Source organism: Kryptolebias marmoratus, linkage group LG10 (assembly GCF_001649575.2).
Source record: "Kryptolebias marmoratus isolate JLee-2015 linkage group LG10, ASM164957v2, whole genome shotgun sequence".
Classification (NCBI taxonomy): domain Eukaryota; kingdom Metazoa; phylum Chordata; class Actinopteri; order Cyprinodontiformes; family Rivulidae; genus Kryptolebias; species Kryptolebias marmoratus.
This window is the reverse complement of record NC_051439.1, coordinates 6,728,604-6,745,621: the sequence shown is the minus strand read 5'-3', so window position 1 is coordinate 6,745,621 and position 17,018 is coordinate 6,728,604. Positions and strand designations below refer to the sequence as shown.

The 17,018-nt window shown below is 39.7% G+C and overlaps 1 protein-coding gene across 1 annotated transcript; it reads left to right on the top strand.

Annotated features, from left to right (window-relative positions):
• The first annotated feature begins 1,354 nt into the window (after positions 1–1,354).
• plekhd1 (pleckstrin homology domain containing, family D (with coiled-coil domains) member 1) lies at positions 1,355–16,952 on the top strand. The gene is made up of 13 exons (XM_017412284.3): positions 1,355–1,509; positions 3,625–3,718; positions 3,827–3,916; positions 6,014–6,090; positions 6,257–6,348; positions 6,440–6,492; positions 6,576–6,670; positions 6,756–6,849; positions 7,582–7,751; positions 9,561–9,693; positions 11,193–11,337; positions 13,942–14,085; positions 16,147–16,952. Exons 1-13 carry the CDS (start codon positions 1,355–1,357, stop codon positions 16,290–16,292), a joined length of 1,488 nt encoding a protein of 495 aa, XP_017267773.1. The 3' UTR covers positions 16,293–16,952.
• Positions 16,953–17,018: the final 66 nt, after the last annotated feature.

Here is a 17,018-nt window from a genome sequence, read left to right as displayed (position 1 = left end):
AGATTCTCAGTTGGACTGAGGTCTGAGCTTTGATTGGATCATTCCAGGACCTTTAACTGGTTCTCCTTAAACCAGTGGAGTGTTTCTTCAGCAGAGAGTTTAGACTCATTGTCCTGCTGGAAGCTGGACCTCTGTCCCAGTCCAGTTTAAAGTTCCTCTCAAGAATTTCTCTGTATTTTGCTCCATCCATCTTTCCTTTAACTCTGATCAGTTTCTCAGTCCCTGCTGAGAAACTGATGCTGCCACCACCATGCTTCACTGTAGGGATGGTGCTCTCAGCATGATGACAGTAGTAGGTTTACCTCAGACATGTTGTGTTGTCCTTCATGTTTGATCTCATCTGACCACAGCACCTTCTTCCACATGTTTGGAGAAGAGATTTCCAACAATCCACCTTTCTTTCTCTTTAACACTCCCGTTGCCTTTGTGTCAAACTGACCCAAAGTTACAAGGGCTTCTCTACCTCTCTCTCTTTTGAGGGCTTCAGGAGTGCTAATCAGTGTCTTTTTCCTGCCACTTTTCCATGAAGCCCAGTGTCTAGGGTTGTATGGACAGATTTTCCTGTCTTCCAGCTCCAGCAGGATAATCTTTGGCCTCCTGGATGTTTCTCTGATTAAGTTCCAGGTTGTAAGGCAACAGAACTGAAAGATTACAAAGAGGAGAGAATACTTTTGTAACCCCTTGCATTTGTCTTGATAGACATCAACTCAACTAGAGTCAAGATTTATCTGTGCATTTACACTGAAAGCCATCTGCAGGCCAGATGCGTTTCACTGTCCTGGATGTGGGCTCTGAGCCGCCACTATCCTTATAATCCGCTGCCTGAACACTCTTGACACATGCTGCAAATTCATCCGCTATCCGTGACACTAAAGCAGCACTTGCCATCCTCTTTATTAGAAAGTCCTACAGCCTCAGCCTTTACCTCAGATGTCCCGTTAATTCAATGCCGGAGTAACGGATGGATAGATAAAGAGAGGAGAGAGATCATACCTGCCAAGAGCTGGAGGCTGCTGCTGCTGTTGTGAGTGCAATAATCTGAAGAACAGCTTTTACTGGCTGCGATGTATTGACCAGCTTCAGATTTAGGAACTCACTGCTAAAGCTTCCTCCCTCCCTCCTGCTTTCATCTGCTCTGTGTGGTGCAGTCAGTCTGCCTCCAGCTGATGAGTGTATTGGCAGCTGCATCATTCCACCCTGATGAATTATTGGGATTTTTCTCCTTTTCCTATTTGGTATTGAAGTTTTGACTGCAGCACCTCTGGGCTAATTCTTATTGACTCACTGTGTAGTGCATTTTTAAAAAAATATATTATTTGACCCCACCTCCCAGGGTGAGGTGATTCTAGTCAGGATGTTCTCCTCTTCATCCAGAAACTCTCTGCTGTCGCCGTGGTCGTCCATGGAGCAGTCGGACTCTGAAGTTCTGGACATCAGCACCAAAGTGCAGCTGCACGGCGTGCTGTGGAAGAGACCTTTTGGACGACCATCAGCCAAGTGGTCCCGCAGGTGAGGAGGGGGTTTGACCTCCTATTCAGGTCGATCTTCTCACACCTAATATTCTGTTTTTGTGCTTCATATCACAGCAGTTCAAACACTTCTGGGTGGATCTAAAACAAGAAGTGAAAGCTTTCTTCCAACAGTTTCAAAGACCTGACTGTTTATATCCACAATAATGTATTCTGCAAAAAATACTTTAAAAATACTGTTCATTTGATTGTAGTCCTTAATTACTGTTTGGTCAAATTGGGATATAGCAAGATTTCTTTGTGATCTCGCATGATGTTAGTGCTCGGAGAATGTTTTGTGATTGACAACAAATTTTAGCTGAATTTGTGTAAAGTTCACTGAAATATGAAAACTTATGTTGTTGACTAGCTGTTGCAGCCATCTTGAATTGGGTTGACTCCAAAAGTTAATCAGTTGTAGATATATAGCAATTAGTTACTTTCTAAGAGCTTCAGTGAAATCCATTCAGTGCTTTGTGAGATCTTTTACTAACAGAGAAACAGGGTTGACTCCAAAGGTTAATGGCAAGGTTAACAGCAAAGATGTTGCACAATGTGTTGGACTCAAAGTGTCTTTTGGGGACAATGCTCAGCTACTACTACACAGAATTTAAGCTAAATTTGTGTAATATTGGTTGAGTTAAAGCCATTTTTATGTTTTCGAAAGTCATTTGTTTGTGGCTGCCATCTTGAATTTGGTTGATTCCAAAAGCTAAAAAGTTAAAAGTCATGTCCTGGTCAAAAATAACAGCAAGGTTCTCACATAAGAACTGGAGGCCAAATTAATGCCATCCAGAGGAAGTGAAAGGCTGCAAAGTTTGTTTCTAATGCTCAGGTCCAAAAACCACAACCTCTGACTTGTCTGAGTTTAAAAATCCACCAGCTGCTGGCTGGGGTCTAGAGGGTTGGAGCCTGCTTGAGAAGAATCATCTTATCGGGCTAATGGATGATCTTCTTTCGAGGTAGAGTTGATTGAGAGTCATTCAAAAACATCCAAGCTCAAAACAGAATCTGTTCCAGTAATTATTTAACAGAAAATCCAGTATAGCCAGGCAGGGGTCAAGGCATTAAGGGGCAGAATCAACTTTACAGAGCTGAGAGGGGTCAGGCAGAGGCAGGAACCAGGAACAGACAGACTGAGCAACTAGAGCCGGGGTGTCCAACTCTGGTCCTCGAGGGCCACCATCCTGCATGGTTTCCTTGTTTCCCTGCTCCAACACACCTGATTCAGTGGTTAAATCACCTCTTCATGTTCTGCAGAAGCCTGTTAATCACCCATTGATTCAAATCAGGTGTGTTGGGGCATGTTTATGATGCCTGGTCAGCATTTAGCTACAGTTAGGCTAATTTACCTTTTAGCCAGTTTTGCTGATTTTAGCTTTCAGTTACAGTTTTACTGGATTAAACTTTTGGCTTTGATTTGTTCATTTTAGATGTTTGCTATACTGGTCAGCTAATTTTAGATTTGTGTTACTGTTTTGCACAGTTTAGTTTGTAGATACTGTTCTGCTGCTTTTAGCTTATAACTGCTGTTTTGCACATTTTAGCTGTTCACTGTTGTTGTCTGCTCATTTTAGTTTGTTTTCACTGAGCGTTTGTTTTGCTTGCTTCAGTGTCTGTTCTGCTTGTTTTAACTTTAAGAATTTAGTTTCAGCTTCTTCAACAAATTTCAGCAAAGTCTTTCAGCACTCAGCTGAATTTCTTTGCCAAAAATGCAAAGTTGTCTAGTTTATGATACAATTTAAAATACCTTGTCAGAGTTTTCTCATGGGAAGAAAAATCATTGAAATGCAAACAATCTGCATTCAATAATCTGTATAAACTGCACCAGAATGAATTTGGAATGGATAATGCAACTGTTTTAGGAAACTTTAAGTGTTTGACACATTTGAAAACAAAATCCAAAACCTTTCTACATTATATTCAGATCAGGCAGTGATGAGCATCACATTTTTACTTTGTGTTTTAGGATAGTGAAAGAAAAAGTGTTTAGTTCAATAAAACAGTCAAGGAAATTCTTAAAACAGGCAAAAACTGATCTGAAAACAGCAGAAATGTTCATATTCAGTTTTCAGTTGGTTCACCCACTGCTGCTTTCTTTGTCTTTGGTCCAAAGATTCTTCATCATCAAAGACAGCTTCCTGCTCTACTATGCAGAGAGCGAGAAGAAAAGCTTTGAGACCAACAGATACTTCAATATCCACCCCAAGGTTAGCAAACATTCGTCAACGTCTCTATCCAAGGGCTAAAAAGCAAAACAGATTAGTTATTTGTTTTAATATGTCTTGATGAAGGAGTCAAACTTGTTTCTGTCTCAGGGAGTCATACCTCTCGGAGGATGTGTAGTGTCGACAAACGAGGAGATGGGGATGCCCTTTGCCATCGTGGTGAACCTGGAAGATTTCACTGTAAGATTTTGATTTATTTATTTAACCTTTATTCAACCAGGTAGATCTCGTTGAGATTAAAAATCTCTTTTCCAAGAGAGACCTGGCCAAGAGTGGCAGCAGCACACAATCACTTCGAAATATAATAACCACAGTTAGCACAGTAAAATTAAAACACATCAGAAGAAATAGCAGAAATAAAAGAAAAGAAAATACTCAGAAAACTAAGAAATACTATATCAGTTTACAAACAGATATAAAAATTTTATGAATGGCCTTAAAAACATTCGAAGAGACCAACTCCCTCAACTTTAAGTCTTTCTGCAGCTGATTTTAGTCTAAATGAGCAACAAACTAGAAGGATTCTTTGCCATAATCTGTATGAATATTAGATACAGGTAATAAAATTAAATCATCAGAGCACAGAGAACGGCCTCCTGAGGACTTCTTAACAATATAGGAAATGAAATAAGAGGGACATAAACCCATGATCGTTTTGCAAATAAAATGATGCCAATGACAGACTCTGTGGGTGGATAAAGCTGTCCAGAACACAATGGTGGGTAAGGGTTCAAAGATTGGTTATGAAACCTATGGCCCTGTGATATACAGAGTCCAACGTATGCAACCAGTGAGAAGATGTGTGCATATAAATTACGTCTCCATAGTCCAAGATGGACAAAAACGTAGCAGCAACAAGACGTTTTCTAGCCTCAAAAGATAGAAAAGATCTGATTGAAGTAAAAACCCAACTTTAGCTTCAACATTTTCACCAGGTGTTTGATATGGGGAACAAAGGCCAGAGCATCATCAATAATAAAACCTACGTATTTATACTGTGATACTGCTTCAATCTGAGAGGCTTGAAAAGTAGTGATGAGCGGCAATAACTGTGGTTTAGACTCAGCATTGGAGAGAACAACATTACTTTTTGATTTCTCAGCATTCAACTCAAGATTTAAATCGCACATTGTGGACTGAACCACATTAAAGGCTGCTTGTAGCATTTCAAAAGCAGTATGTGTTGTGTTTGTAGTGCATACGATTCAATTCAAGATGGCCGCCACAACATTAGCTGAAACAAAATTAGCCATAATTCAGTGACTTTTAAAGATGCTGCCGTTCAGCTCCCCTGCAATATCAGTCAAATTAAAAACATCTCGTCTCAAAATGATGCAAAAGAAATGCTCCATGCATTTGTCAAGGCTGGACTGTTGTAATTCTTTATTATCCGTGTGTCCAAAAATCTGTTTAAAAAGTCTTCAGTTGAACCAAAATGCTGCTGCCAGAGTTCACATGAGTTAATAGGAGAGATCAGATTTCTGCAGTTTTAGCCTCTCTCCATTGGGCTGACATCCTGTCTACTTTTAAGACTAGGCTTAAGCCTTTCATTTTATGCTGCTATAGGCTCAGACTGCTGGGAAACAAGTTGACCACATTTCCTCACTCTGCTGCGGTCTTTACTCTCTCTATGCTCCGTGTTTACAAGTGTAATTACCTCCGACAAGGAGGTTATGTTTTCAGTAGCGTCTGTCTGACAGATTTTCAGGAAATGTCAAACATGATACAAGGAACAAGTGATTAGTTTTTGTTGGGGATCCGATGGCTTCATTAGTTAGATAACTTTTACTAATTGGCATTTTATACTGTTTGTGATTTATTTTCTTTTATTTTTTTGTGAATTGGTGCTGTACAAATAAACTGAATTTCATTAAATGCTGACTCAGCCAATAATGAAGGTTGGTTCTTGTGAGTTTCAGAGAAGTAAAAACCACCATGTGATATTTATTAAATATCTCAAAGTTCCCACCAGTAACAACTAGTTGCCTCTTTAATGAGAAGTGAAATGTCTTTTATTTCTTTAATAAATGGGAGACTTTTGAAATAAAATCCATTAAAGTCAAATGCTAGTGTAGGGTGACAGAAAAATGTTTTTACCAAGAGTAAAACATGGTGAGGGTGGCAACATGTGTTGGGATGAAGGGACTTCATATTAACGTTATTTATTTATTTATTTTTACCTTGGCCACCCAAAGACAGAAATCTACTGTATGTTTTACATCATGAACTCATTACTGACAGGATGCTGATGGGTCATACTCTATGTTCATCTCCTAGGGAACAATAGTCCTGGCTGCTGAGTCAGAGGAGGAGCAGGTCCAGTGGATCGAGATGCTGCAAGAGTCAGGAAAAGTGTGAGTATTCCCTTTTCTTTCCAATGATGCTCCTGTGAAGCAATTAATACAGAAACTCTTGTAAAGCCAAGAGTCTCTCTCTTTCTCTCATTTTTATTGATGACTTTTTAAAAACAATTGGGAGGTTTCAATTTCCTAATCCTTCTTTCTTATACCTGACAAATAGCACGTGGAAAAACGCACAGCTTGGGGAGGCCATGATCGAGAGCCTGGAGGCTCAGGGACTGCAGCTGGCCAAGGAGAAGCAAGAATACCTGGGTAAACAAGAGAGAACTCACCTGACTAAGTCATCTTGATAAAGACTGAAGAAACAGAGGCAGATACGTGAAATGCGTTTGCTTTCCTTCAGATAAACTGATGGAAGAGACCGAGGAGCTGAGCCATCAAAGGGCACAGCGAGAGGTGAGACCCCTGCATGCAATTTGAAGTATTTGGGTTTTTACTTTGAAAACTGGCCCTAACGTGGTCCGTTTGGGTGTCTGCAGGAGCTGGAGCGTCTCAACCAGGTTCTGGAGGAGGAGAAAATGAAGTATGAAGAGGTGGTCCTGGAGCTGAAGGCAGAGCAGGAGCAAATCAAACTGTAACAGCGTACTCATCATTTATTTATTAATCAGCAGCTCGGAGGATGTTGTTTGAGCGCTCAGGTGCTTTGTGTTTGTTGGCAGAGATCTGGATGGCACCGCTCAGTCCCTGAAAAGTGTCGAGCGTGAAAAAGAGGAGCTGAACAGTTTAACTGTTACTCTGCAGGAGTCCATAGAGGTATTAAAAGTTAAAACACTTTTATTATTAGGCCAAATGCAAAATATGAGACTGCACCAAGAGGATATCTTAGCAATATGACTGAAAAGCTAAACGGTGAGATCTCATGCGATATTATGAGATTTTGTAAGATGTGTTAGCGCTTGACGTGCGTGTTGGGGATTATGGAGGATTTTATTTTAATAAACCAGACAAACAAAAACAAAGGCCTGCTGCCTTTCATGCCAGAATTTGAGATTAAGATTAAGATTTTTTTATGTTGAGAAATGACAGAGTTGTATCTGATTTGGTCAAAGTGCACAATCTCATGCAATATTGTGAGATCTCCCTCTCAGAGTATGTGTTGTGAATGACTCTCAGCTGCTACTACACCAAATTTGAGCTCAGTGTCTGTAAAATTGAGTGTGGTAACCATCACGAATTGGACTGACTTCAAAAGTTAATCAGCTGTCGATGTCCAGTGATTAATCAAAAATACAAAAAAACACAAAAACAAAACAACTGGACTTCTGTTCTGTAGCTGAAGGGGTTTTGCTTCCCATATGTGGAGCTTTATCAATTCACAAGCAAAACACTTCTTTAACTACAGAACACAAGTCTACTTGAGACTTATGTTCTTGAAACACCTGGAATTAAGTGATAAGCTATATCAATCTAACTAAAACCTACTTTCAAAAACCTTTTTGACAAGTAAAATGAGTTAAAATCTGAATGCCCTTGTTTTGCTTTTAGGAGCTTTCCCAAGAGAAAAAACGAAGGCTACTGCTGCTGGGGGTCAAAGGTCAGGAGAACAACAAGGTAGGGTCAGTAGAGGAAGACAGAGAGGAGCTGAACGAGGATGTGCAACACATTGAGGAGCAGATGAAGATCCTGCTGAAGGAAAAGGAACATGCTGTGGAGAAGTGAGTGCGCTGGCTTCCCTTCCAGCAACTGGCACTTATCCAGTCTAACAGATTTTAATTTCTTGCATATTTCAGAGACTACATATGGCTTCAAAATAGCTTTTTGACATCCTTTGAATAGCACATAAATTTAAGAACTTGTCCATCATTTTTAAAATAAGAGCAAGATTATGTTTTTTAGAGATTCATAATTATTCATAATAAAAACAACACAATTAGTGGTGGATTGTTTGTTGGGATGGCAAAGGTGTGGTATGAGTATGCAGCAACTAACTGCTCAGGGGTAGAGTGCATGTAGTCCTCCAGCAGCTACTTTGATGGTTAGGATGTCTTTTTTTTGTACATATGTACTTGGCTTTTAAAATTGTACAAAATGTACAAAAATATAATAAGTAGCCTGCAGCTGCCACTCTGTGCCATCCCCTAGAATTGCTACTGAACATGTTTCACAAGCCGAAGCTGTGCGTTAGATTACACTGGTGACTGTGTATTAGATTATGAGCTTTGCAGGGGAACTTCCCTGTTAATGGTGCAGAGGATGTAACTACTAGTGGAAATGCACATCGATCTGAAAAAAACAGCTCATTGATTGGGTGCAGTAAATGGGATATTACAGGCTGCTGTTATTGACTGTGAAGCACTAATGTTCAGCAACGAGTGCTGAAACACGCGATCCATAACACTGGGTTTCACTGAACTGGGCCTTCGCTCCTCTTCCTCTCAGCTGGACCATTTGGTTGCGTCATGTCAACATGATGCATTGCTGTCACGTGGCAACATGCAAAAGCATGACGATCCTAACATGCACTGCAAACGGCACATTAACAAATAAAACAAAATGGAAAACTAAAACACAAAAAGAGACCTTACTGGAAGATCTCTGGCCTAATTTTACAAATTTGTAACAACATCAAAAAACAAAATTTGTTCAGACATTTATTACAGGAAAAAGACAAAAATGTGAAACAAATAGAATGTTCTACTTTTGCATAGTTCTACTTTTGTATGTACTTTCAGGACCATAAATAATATAATTCAAAGATAAAATAATTATAAGAATAGTGTTAAAACTGTAAATGTTGTCAGATATACGGTATAAGGTTAGCAAATTCAACAGATGACCACAGGATTTAGTTGCAATAAAAAAAGAACAGCAAAAGCCTTTGTTATTTATTCAGTTTTTGAGTTCAATTCAATTTATAATAATAAGTAGTTATTTTAAATTATATTTTCCTTAAGACAGTTAAATGAGAAATAACAGCTGATCTCAGATCTACTAATTAAACATGGATTTCTGGGGTTTTAGCATTAGCTTAGCTTGGCAGATTAAACAAAAACAAATGACATTGATCAAATTTCTTTCCAGAACTTACTAAACTGTCACATTTAAAAACATGTAAAACACTTAAAAATTAGGGATATTGCATTTTCTGAGAAAATGCAGTGTGAATGTCGAGCGCTGAACGACTTTGCTGAAATTTGCTTGAAAAGCTGAAACTGAATTGTTGAGCTAAATGAAGCAGAACATTAGCTAAGAGCTAAAGGAAGCTAAAAGCATTGTTTGAATGCTTCATACAATCAAAAAAGCCACAAAAAGATTGGTGTCCTTGGTAAAATGAAATGTATAGTTCTTGTTTTATTGTTAAACTTAGTTTAAAGTGTGTATTTATGTAGATTTATGCAACCAGAACCAAATATACAACAAAATAAAACTAATCTTCCGCAGTTGATTAAGGATTGCAAAATCTGATTCTGTAATGTGTATGTGTTGTCTTGATTTTCTTGTTGGACCGTGTTTCTTTGCTCTAGGCTCCAGGAGAACGAGCAGCGGGCTAAAGTCCTGCAGCAGGAGAGGGAGTTCTACTCCGCTCAGGCCCAGACGCTGCAGCAGTCCCTGTCTCAGCTCACCGTGGACAAGCAGCAAACAGAGGCTGAGCTTAAGGTGACCAAGCAGGCTTCATTTGCTGCCCTACTCACGACAACAATCCAATTCAAAATGGCCGCCACAGCTAATCCACATTCAGGGCCGGCCCAAAGTTATATGGGATCCTAAGCAGATTCCTGGCATCTCCTTCCTTGGTGTGGGTGGAGAGGGACACAGCCTACATGCATTTTGGTTGAGGTCAACATGGTAAGTTTACCTGCAGGTGTTACTGAGATATCACCTGGTGTTGCCACTGTGGTATCTCAGTCTGTTTCAGAGTCTGTGTCAGACCAGTTAAAAGTCCTGGATCTGTCCCGATTGTCAGCTGAAGACCAGGAGAAGGTCAGATCTCTTATCACAAAGTACACCTCTGTCTTCTCAGCACATGATAGTGATCAGGGTTGTACAAACCCGATTGTCCACGAAATCCCTCACTGATGATGCTCCTAAACATCATTGCTTCAGGCACATCCATCTGTCTGATCATGAGATGGTGAGATGGCATATTAATATATTAATCAGTTGCTCAAGATGCAGGTAATTTGCCTCTCCTATTATGTTGGTAAGCAAAAAAGATGGTGGTCTCCAAATGTGTGTTGACTACAGGGAGCTTAATAATAAAACTCAAAGGGATGCTTTTCCTCTCCCTTGTATTACAGAGTCCCTCGATGCATTGACAGGTGCCAGAGTAGCTTTGAGGCTTTGAAGAGCAAGCTCACTCTTGTACCTGTCCTGGCTTATGCTGATTTTCCTCGCCCTTTCATTTTGGAAGTTGATGGCAATCCCCACTAGCATATTGCATGCTAGCAAGGCACTGATGCCCACTGAGCGCAGCAAGGTTAAATATAGCTCCATAAAAGTGGAGTTTTTAGTGCTGTAGTGGGCCATGACCAAAAAGTTCTGGAAGTAATTGCTTAGTCATAAGTGTATCGTCTCTACAGTCAATAACCCTCTGAGCCATTTGTCAGCTGGGTGCCGCCAAACAGCCTTGGGCAGCCCAGCTGGCATCTTTTGATTTTTGATATTAAGTACTGCTCAGATAAAAGTAATAAAAATGTTGATACTTTGTCTCGACAGCATCCTCCTGGGGTACAAGATCTGGAAGCTATGCTTCCAGGTACTGGTCTTCCCAGGCTTCCCTGCAGAGAGGTTTAAGGCTGCTGTTAATGCTTTGCTTCAGCACAAATCATTTGGCCTTCATGCCCTCCAGTAAGCTGACCCTCTCCTCTGTGAAATCTTGGTCTTTTAGAAGCAGAACTGGTATCCAAATTGTGAGGAGAAAATCTGTTAATCTGCAGTGGGACCATAGGTTGAGCAAAATGGAGTCCTGTATCGTCAGGTCTTTATCTCCAGTGCAGAGGGAGCACTTCAGGCATTGTTGACTGTTGCTTTGAAGGAGGAAATGCTCACTGAGGTTCTTCAAAAAGAAAAAAATGTAGCTGCTCATAATCCTTTACCAGTTACATGAGTTTTACATAGTTATTGGAACTGTGTGTTTTAAATTTTGCTGTTCCAAGATGGAGATAGAGGCTCGAATGGAGCTGGAGCAGAAGCTGAAGCAGGCTGAGGAGGCTCTGCAGGACCTGGAGAAAGGTCTGAACTCGCTGGAACGAACCAAAGAGGGAGATGAGAAGATGAAAGGGGATGTGTCACAGCTGAAGAGTGAGTGCAGTCGCTGAAACTACATGTTTGTATTTGAAGATCACCTCATTGTGTGCTCAAGAACCACCTTAACAATCTAAGGCTACATTCACACTGCAGGTCATATTGCTCAATTCCATTTTTTTATTTATTTGCTGAGGTCCAATTTTTGTGTGGTCTTTCACATTCTAATTGAAATGTGACCACCATCAGACTCCAGTAGGAACATTCTACAACCCCTAAGTGACACGCAGGCACAGAAGAAGACATTGTATGCAGGACACTGTCTTTACAGAAGTAAATATGGATGCTACACATGTTGGCATGTGTGGATCAATTCTAAAGAGAACCAACAACATTATTATCTGCCATGCTGGTTTTGTCCAGTATTTACATTTGATCTGGCCACTTGCTGCCTACTCCAGCACAGAATTGTACTTCTGAAATGGAAGTGATGTCCTAAAAGCAGACGAGAAACTAAACTCAAGGAATGAGCACATCGTGATGGAAAACATCCATATGTATCCGATTTAGTACCACATACAAAGAAGACCTGGGTTGGATTTGAAAGTATTGGATCTGTCACGTTCAGACTTTCATAAAAAAATCAGAAATGTGTCGCATATTTGAGCCTTTTTTGCCTGCAGTGTGAATGTGGCCTAATTGCCCAGTCATCCCTCAATAAACATTGTTTGTGATCACTTAATGAATTGTGTTTTTGACAGACAGCACTTGGCTGTTTCTTTTTCTCAACTCCTTTATAAGCAGTGAAGCTGTTCATTTAGTGTTTGATGCACAAACATAGCCTTGAGAGAATGTTTTTTTTATTTTTATTGCCAGTGCTGTGAGAATTTTAAAATGTACCAAACAGGGATTCAATTTCTCCCATGAATAAGTCACGTATACCACTAGTTATTATCCACTGCCAAATGAAAAGAGGTGATAATGTTTTTGTATGTGCTGTGTTGGCAAAAAAACCTCATGAACTAGTGGGTTGGTTTTAATTAAATTCTCAGAAAGTAATCATTGGATGTACATCTACAAGTGATTATCTTTGGAGTCAACACAGTTCCAGATGGCTGCCACAGCCAACTGACCTCAGCCTACACAAAAGTTACTAGAACTCACCCAATTCGACAGATATTTAGCAATCCTTCAAAGAATTCTGGGCTTTTAATTGACTTGTTCTTTCTTGTCATTCACAAGGAGACTCAATAGCACCCTCGGCACCCACAGTTCCCACAACTTTATACACAAATGAATGTTTCAGACTTTGTAGTTCCCTGGCCATGCCTTTAAATATCTGACACCTCTTACTTTTTGACATTCCAGGAAAGTTGTCTGTATTATTGGCAATCCTGTAAAGTGGCCATTGATGGTGTTTAGTTTTTTTCAAACAAATGTAGCTGATATTTTTTTCCTTTCTCCAATATGAGCTAAACACGGCATACATTTTCCCTATAATATCTCCTTACAAACTATTTTCACCGTAGACATTTTGATATGTGAACCCCCACCCAAACAACACAAAATTAAAAGCTTAGCATTCCTTGAAGGAAAGCATATTAACCGCCATGCCAGAGTTTTAAAATAAGATCATCTTATGATGGAGTTAGACCTGTTTTGGTCAAACCTTGTAAATGTTGTTATGTGCGATCTCATACGATGTTGTGAGTTTCACAAGATCTGTTAGCACTCTGAGAATGTGTTGGGACTGACTTTCAGCTAGCACCACACCAAAATTAGCTCAGTATCTGTAAAACTGACTGATACTGCATTCCATTTACCTTGGAAGTTGGAACTCGGATCTGGGAATTATGTCAGACCCGACTTTACCGCGTTCCAGTAACAACTTGGAAAACAAGTAGGATTTAGCAATGGTTGTGCTCAGTGGCTAGACTAACTGACATTATCCTGTGGGGATGCTGTAATGGCTCTGGCTTCACCATCTGGGTTCCCTAATGGAGTCTAGTAGTTTAACCCTCCTGAAGTCCTGAAAAGAGAGAGAGCGAGAGAGACAAAGAGAGGTAACCTTGGGTCAATTTGACCCAAAGGCCACAGAAGAGTTAATACTTGTCTAGGGTTGATGCCAACACTGAAAGCCAAAGTTTTAAATAAAGATATCGTGCAACATGTAGAGCTCAGAGTAAGCGTTTGGAATGAGTCTCAGCTACTACTACACCAAATATTAGCTCAATGTATCTGAACTCCACTGAGTTATAAACATTTTTACACTGGCTAGGTTTAATTAGCTTTGGTAGGTTGACTCCAAAAGTTAATCATTTGTAGATGTAAATCCAAAAATTACTTTTATAGTTTTAATAAATTATATCCAATGGGTTAGGGTTAGAGAAAAGAAATATTTTGCTAACACTACAGACAAACAAACACACACGTGCACACAGACACTGACAAAAGCACTGATGCTCTTTCACCTTACCAAAAAACACGCTCTCAACTACTTTACAATGACTGTTTTGTTAGGTGACCCAGTAACTCATTAGTCTAGATGAGTTAAATTAAATTTAGTCATGACTATACCTTTAGGATATCTGGTCACCAAGACCTTAAGTCTGCATCATTTTGTTGGTAATGTGGTTTCACATGTATCTGGTGTGTCTTCAGAGTTTTTTGAGGAGTGTATCTGCGCAGCGGAGATCGAGGCAAAGCTCCCAGCAATAATGAAGAACGCGGTGTATCTTCACAAAGCTGCTGCACGCAGAATTAAGAGTTGTCGAGTCCAAAGAAGAGCCTCCAGACGGCACTGGCGTAAGTTTGTATCACACACTGATGGTTTCAAAGTCCAGATGAATTATTTTCTACTTATTTACTAATGATGGAGAGTTACATCTTGGAGTTTTGTTCTTGATTGATGGATGCATGGATAGCTGTTTGATGGATGGATAAATGAAAAGATATTTGTTGAATGAATAGATTGATGGATGCTTGGTGAATGGATGAATAGAAGGTTGTTTGATCCAAAGATGATTGTTTTATGGATGGATGTATAAATGAGCAGATATTTGTAGGATAGATGTATAGATGGATGCTTGATAGATGTAGGCACGGGCTGGTATGAGATTCTAATGGAATGATGACCTTGAATATCAATACCAAAGTTTTAAGGATTTAAAACAAAAATTTTAAAGAGTGTGTATCACATGACATCCATCCATCCATCCATCCATCCATCCATCCATCCATCCATCCATCCATCCATCCATCCATCCATCCATCCATCCATCCATCCATCCATCCATCCATCCGAGGTATGAACCTGAAAGATGAGGGATGAAAGTCAGCCGTAGGAAGACAGAGTACCTGTGTGTGTGAATGAGAGGGAGGCAGGTGGAACAGTAAGGCTACAAGGAGGTCAGAGGTCACAAAGGAGCAGGATTTCAAGTACTTAGGGTCGACTGTCCAGGGAAACGGGGAGTGTGGTAAAGAGGTGAACCAATTCCATATATTTTAAGGTTTTAAATAGCCTTGCCCCACCTTATTTACCGGCACTTCTTCACCACTCCACTCCCTCTCGGTCACTCAGGCCCGCTGACCAGCTGCTCCTGGTCATTCCCAAATGTTAGTGGAAGCTTAGAGGAAACAGGGCCTTCTCTGTTGGTGCCCCCAAGTTATGGAACGCTCTGCCTTTGCAAGTTCGACAGGCCCCTTCACTGTCCATTTTTAAAACCCGTCTGAAAGCTTATTTTTTCTCACTGGCTTTCAACCTAACAGAGACTTGGTTTTATCTGTTTAACTGGGTCATTTTACTGTGTTTGGAATTGATTTTTTAATTCATTATTGTGTGTTTAGCCTTGTCGCTTTATTTTTAAGCTTTTTTTATTTGATTTATTACTGATGTTCATCACTTTGTTTCAGCTGTGGCTGGTGTTAAATGCTTTTCTAAATAAAGTTGATGATGAGCCATAATGGGGGTTTTTGGCTCCAAGGTCTGATGGCATGGCCCTTCATAGCCAGTCCTGGCAGACTCGGTTTTTGTTCAAAGACTTGATATTTACCTAGATATGGCTCTGAGGACATAAAGATTATGATAACTCTTTGAACACGTAGCTGTGGAAAGCAATGAACAGACTTTAAATGTTAATTAAAATATATTACAACCTCATTACCACATTGCTCCTATGAACTATGTCCTACTCCATAAGTGTTCACTAAACAATAATTAAAAAATTTAATAAACAGCATTAAAAAAATCTAAAGACATGTTTTCTTTAAGTGTTTATATAGATCTCATAACTCTGTTTATAAATTCATCCCAAAGCAGTGTGTTCATCCACATAGAACTGTGTATTAATTTGTATTTTTTTGCTTCTTTGGATGAATTATAATCTAAAAGTTGGCTCACATGAGTCAATTACTCCTAAAGCCTACATGAAAACATATGAGTACCTTTTGTCGTATTATTACTGATGTTAGCTTTATAACAGTTTCATTATTAGCTACAGCAACGTAGCTTTATCAGTTCTACATGAATTACAAGCATTAGTTTTATTGTTCCAAGAGTTACAACAAGAATATAACATTTGAACCAGCTGGAACTTCAAGGGCAGAATGGTTGGAATGATTAATTTTTAGGTCAATATGCTGACAGATACAACATTTTTGTGGCATCAGAATTAAACTGTTTTTATAACAGAGCAAATCTAAAGTCAGACATGTCAACTTTATGTCTTCATTTGCCTCAGCAACCATACAGAACCCAAAGATGAACACATATTTAACATGCTGAAACCAGTGAAAGTTTTATTTTGAAATGTAAAATCTTAACTACTTCACTGGCTGTTGTGTCCTCTCGTCATTGTCTCTCTGCAGTGAAACCCTCGAGGTCGTTTGCTGAGGATGGCAGCGTGGAGGAGCTACGGGCGACGGCTCGCCGGCTGACCTCTGACAGCAGCTTCAGAGAGAGTGTGTACAAGATCATCACTCGCAACGATGGACCTAACAAACCCCTGGACTGAGAGAAGCTTTAAAGGCCAACAGGCAGGATAAGTGCTGGGCAGGTCGCTTGTTGCCTCAGCATTTTACTTGAATGAATATATATATATAAAACAGAATGAAAAGTTTTGTAGCAAAATCTTGTTTCATTTTCATGTAGGACCCCACAGATTTATTCAGTTCAGACACAAAATTGAGAACAAACTGAGGTGTCAATGTTTTACTCTGACTAAAGTAACGCTGCTTGAAAAAGTAAAATGGTGCCTATATAAAAACTACTGTAATAAAGGGATAGTCTTGTCATTTTTAAGTGATGTTCTATCAAATAGTTATCAGGAGTTAATACCTTATCAGCTGTGATGTCAGTGATTAGGGATGGAGGATGGAGAAAAGGACAGAAGTCTTCATTCAGGCTAGGCTAGTGGCCAATTCAGTGCCTGTGTTTTATAGTTTTTTTAGGCCTATGAAACAAGTCCTTCTCAAAAACAACATACTGGTGTAAAAGAATGCTACATTAGCTAAAATTAAACCGTGATACTTTTGCATTAGGTTTTGTTCTTTATCAACTAAACATCTATTGTACTATGCAGATGTGTGCATATATATATAAAAAAAAAATTCCCTTCTCACCCTCCGCGGGTGGTCTTTGTTTCATCCTCTGAGCTCGGGTCCTCTACCAGAGGCCTGGGAGCTTGAGGGTTCTGCGCAGTATCTTGGCTGTGCCTAGAACTGCACATTTCTGGACTGAG

What these genes read in the sequence shown, in the direction of transcription:
- plekhd1 (XM_017412284.3), top strand. Translation starts at nt 1,355, where the DNA reads ATGTTCTCCTCTTCATCCAGAAACTCTCTGCTGTCGCCGTGGTCGTCC. An exon ending in TGAACCTGGAAGATTTCACT is followed by an intron (nt 3,917 to 6,013) that starts GTAAGATTTTGA and finishes TTCATCTCCTAG; the next exon opens with GGAACAATAGTCCTGGCTGC. An exon ending in AAACAGAGGCTGAGCTTAAG is followed by an intron (nt 9,694 to 11,192) that starts GTGACCAAGCAG and finishes TGCTGTTCCAAG; the next exon opens with ATGGAGATAGAGGCTCGAAT.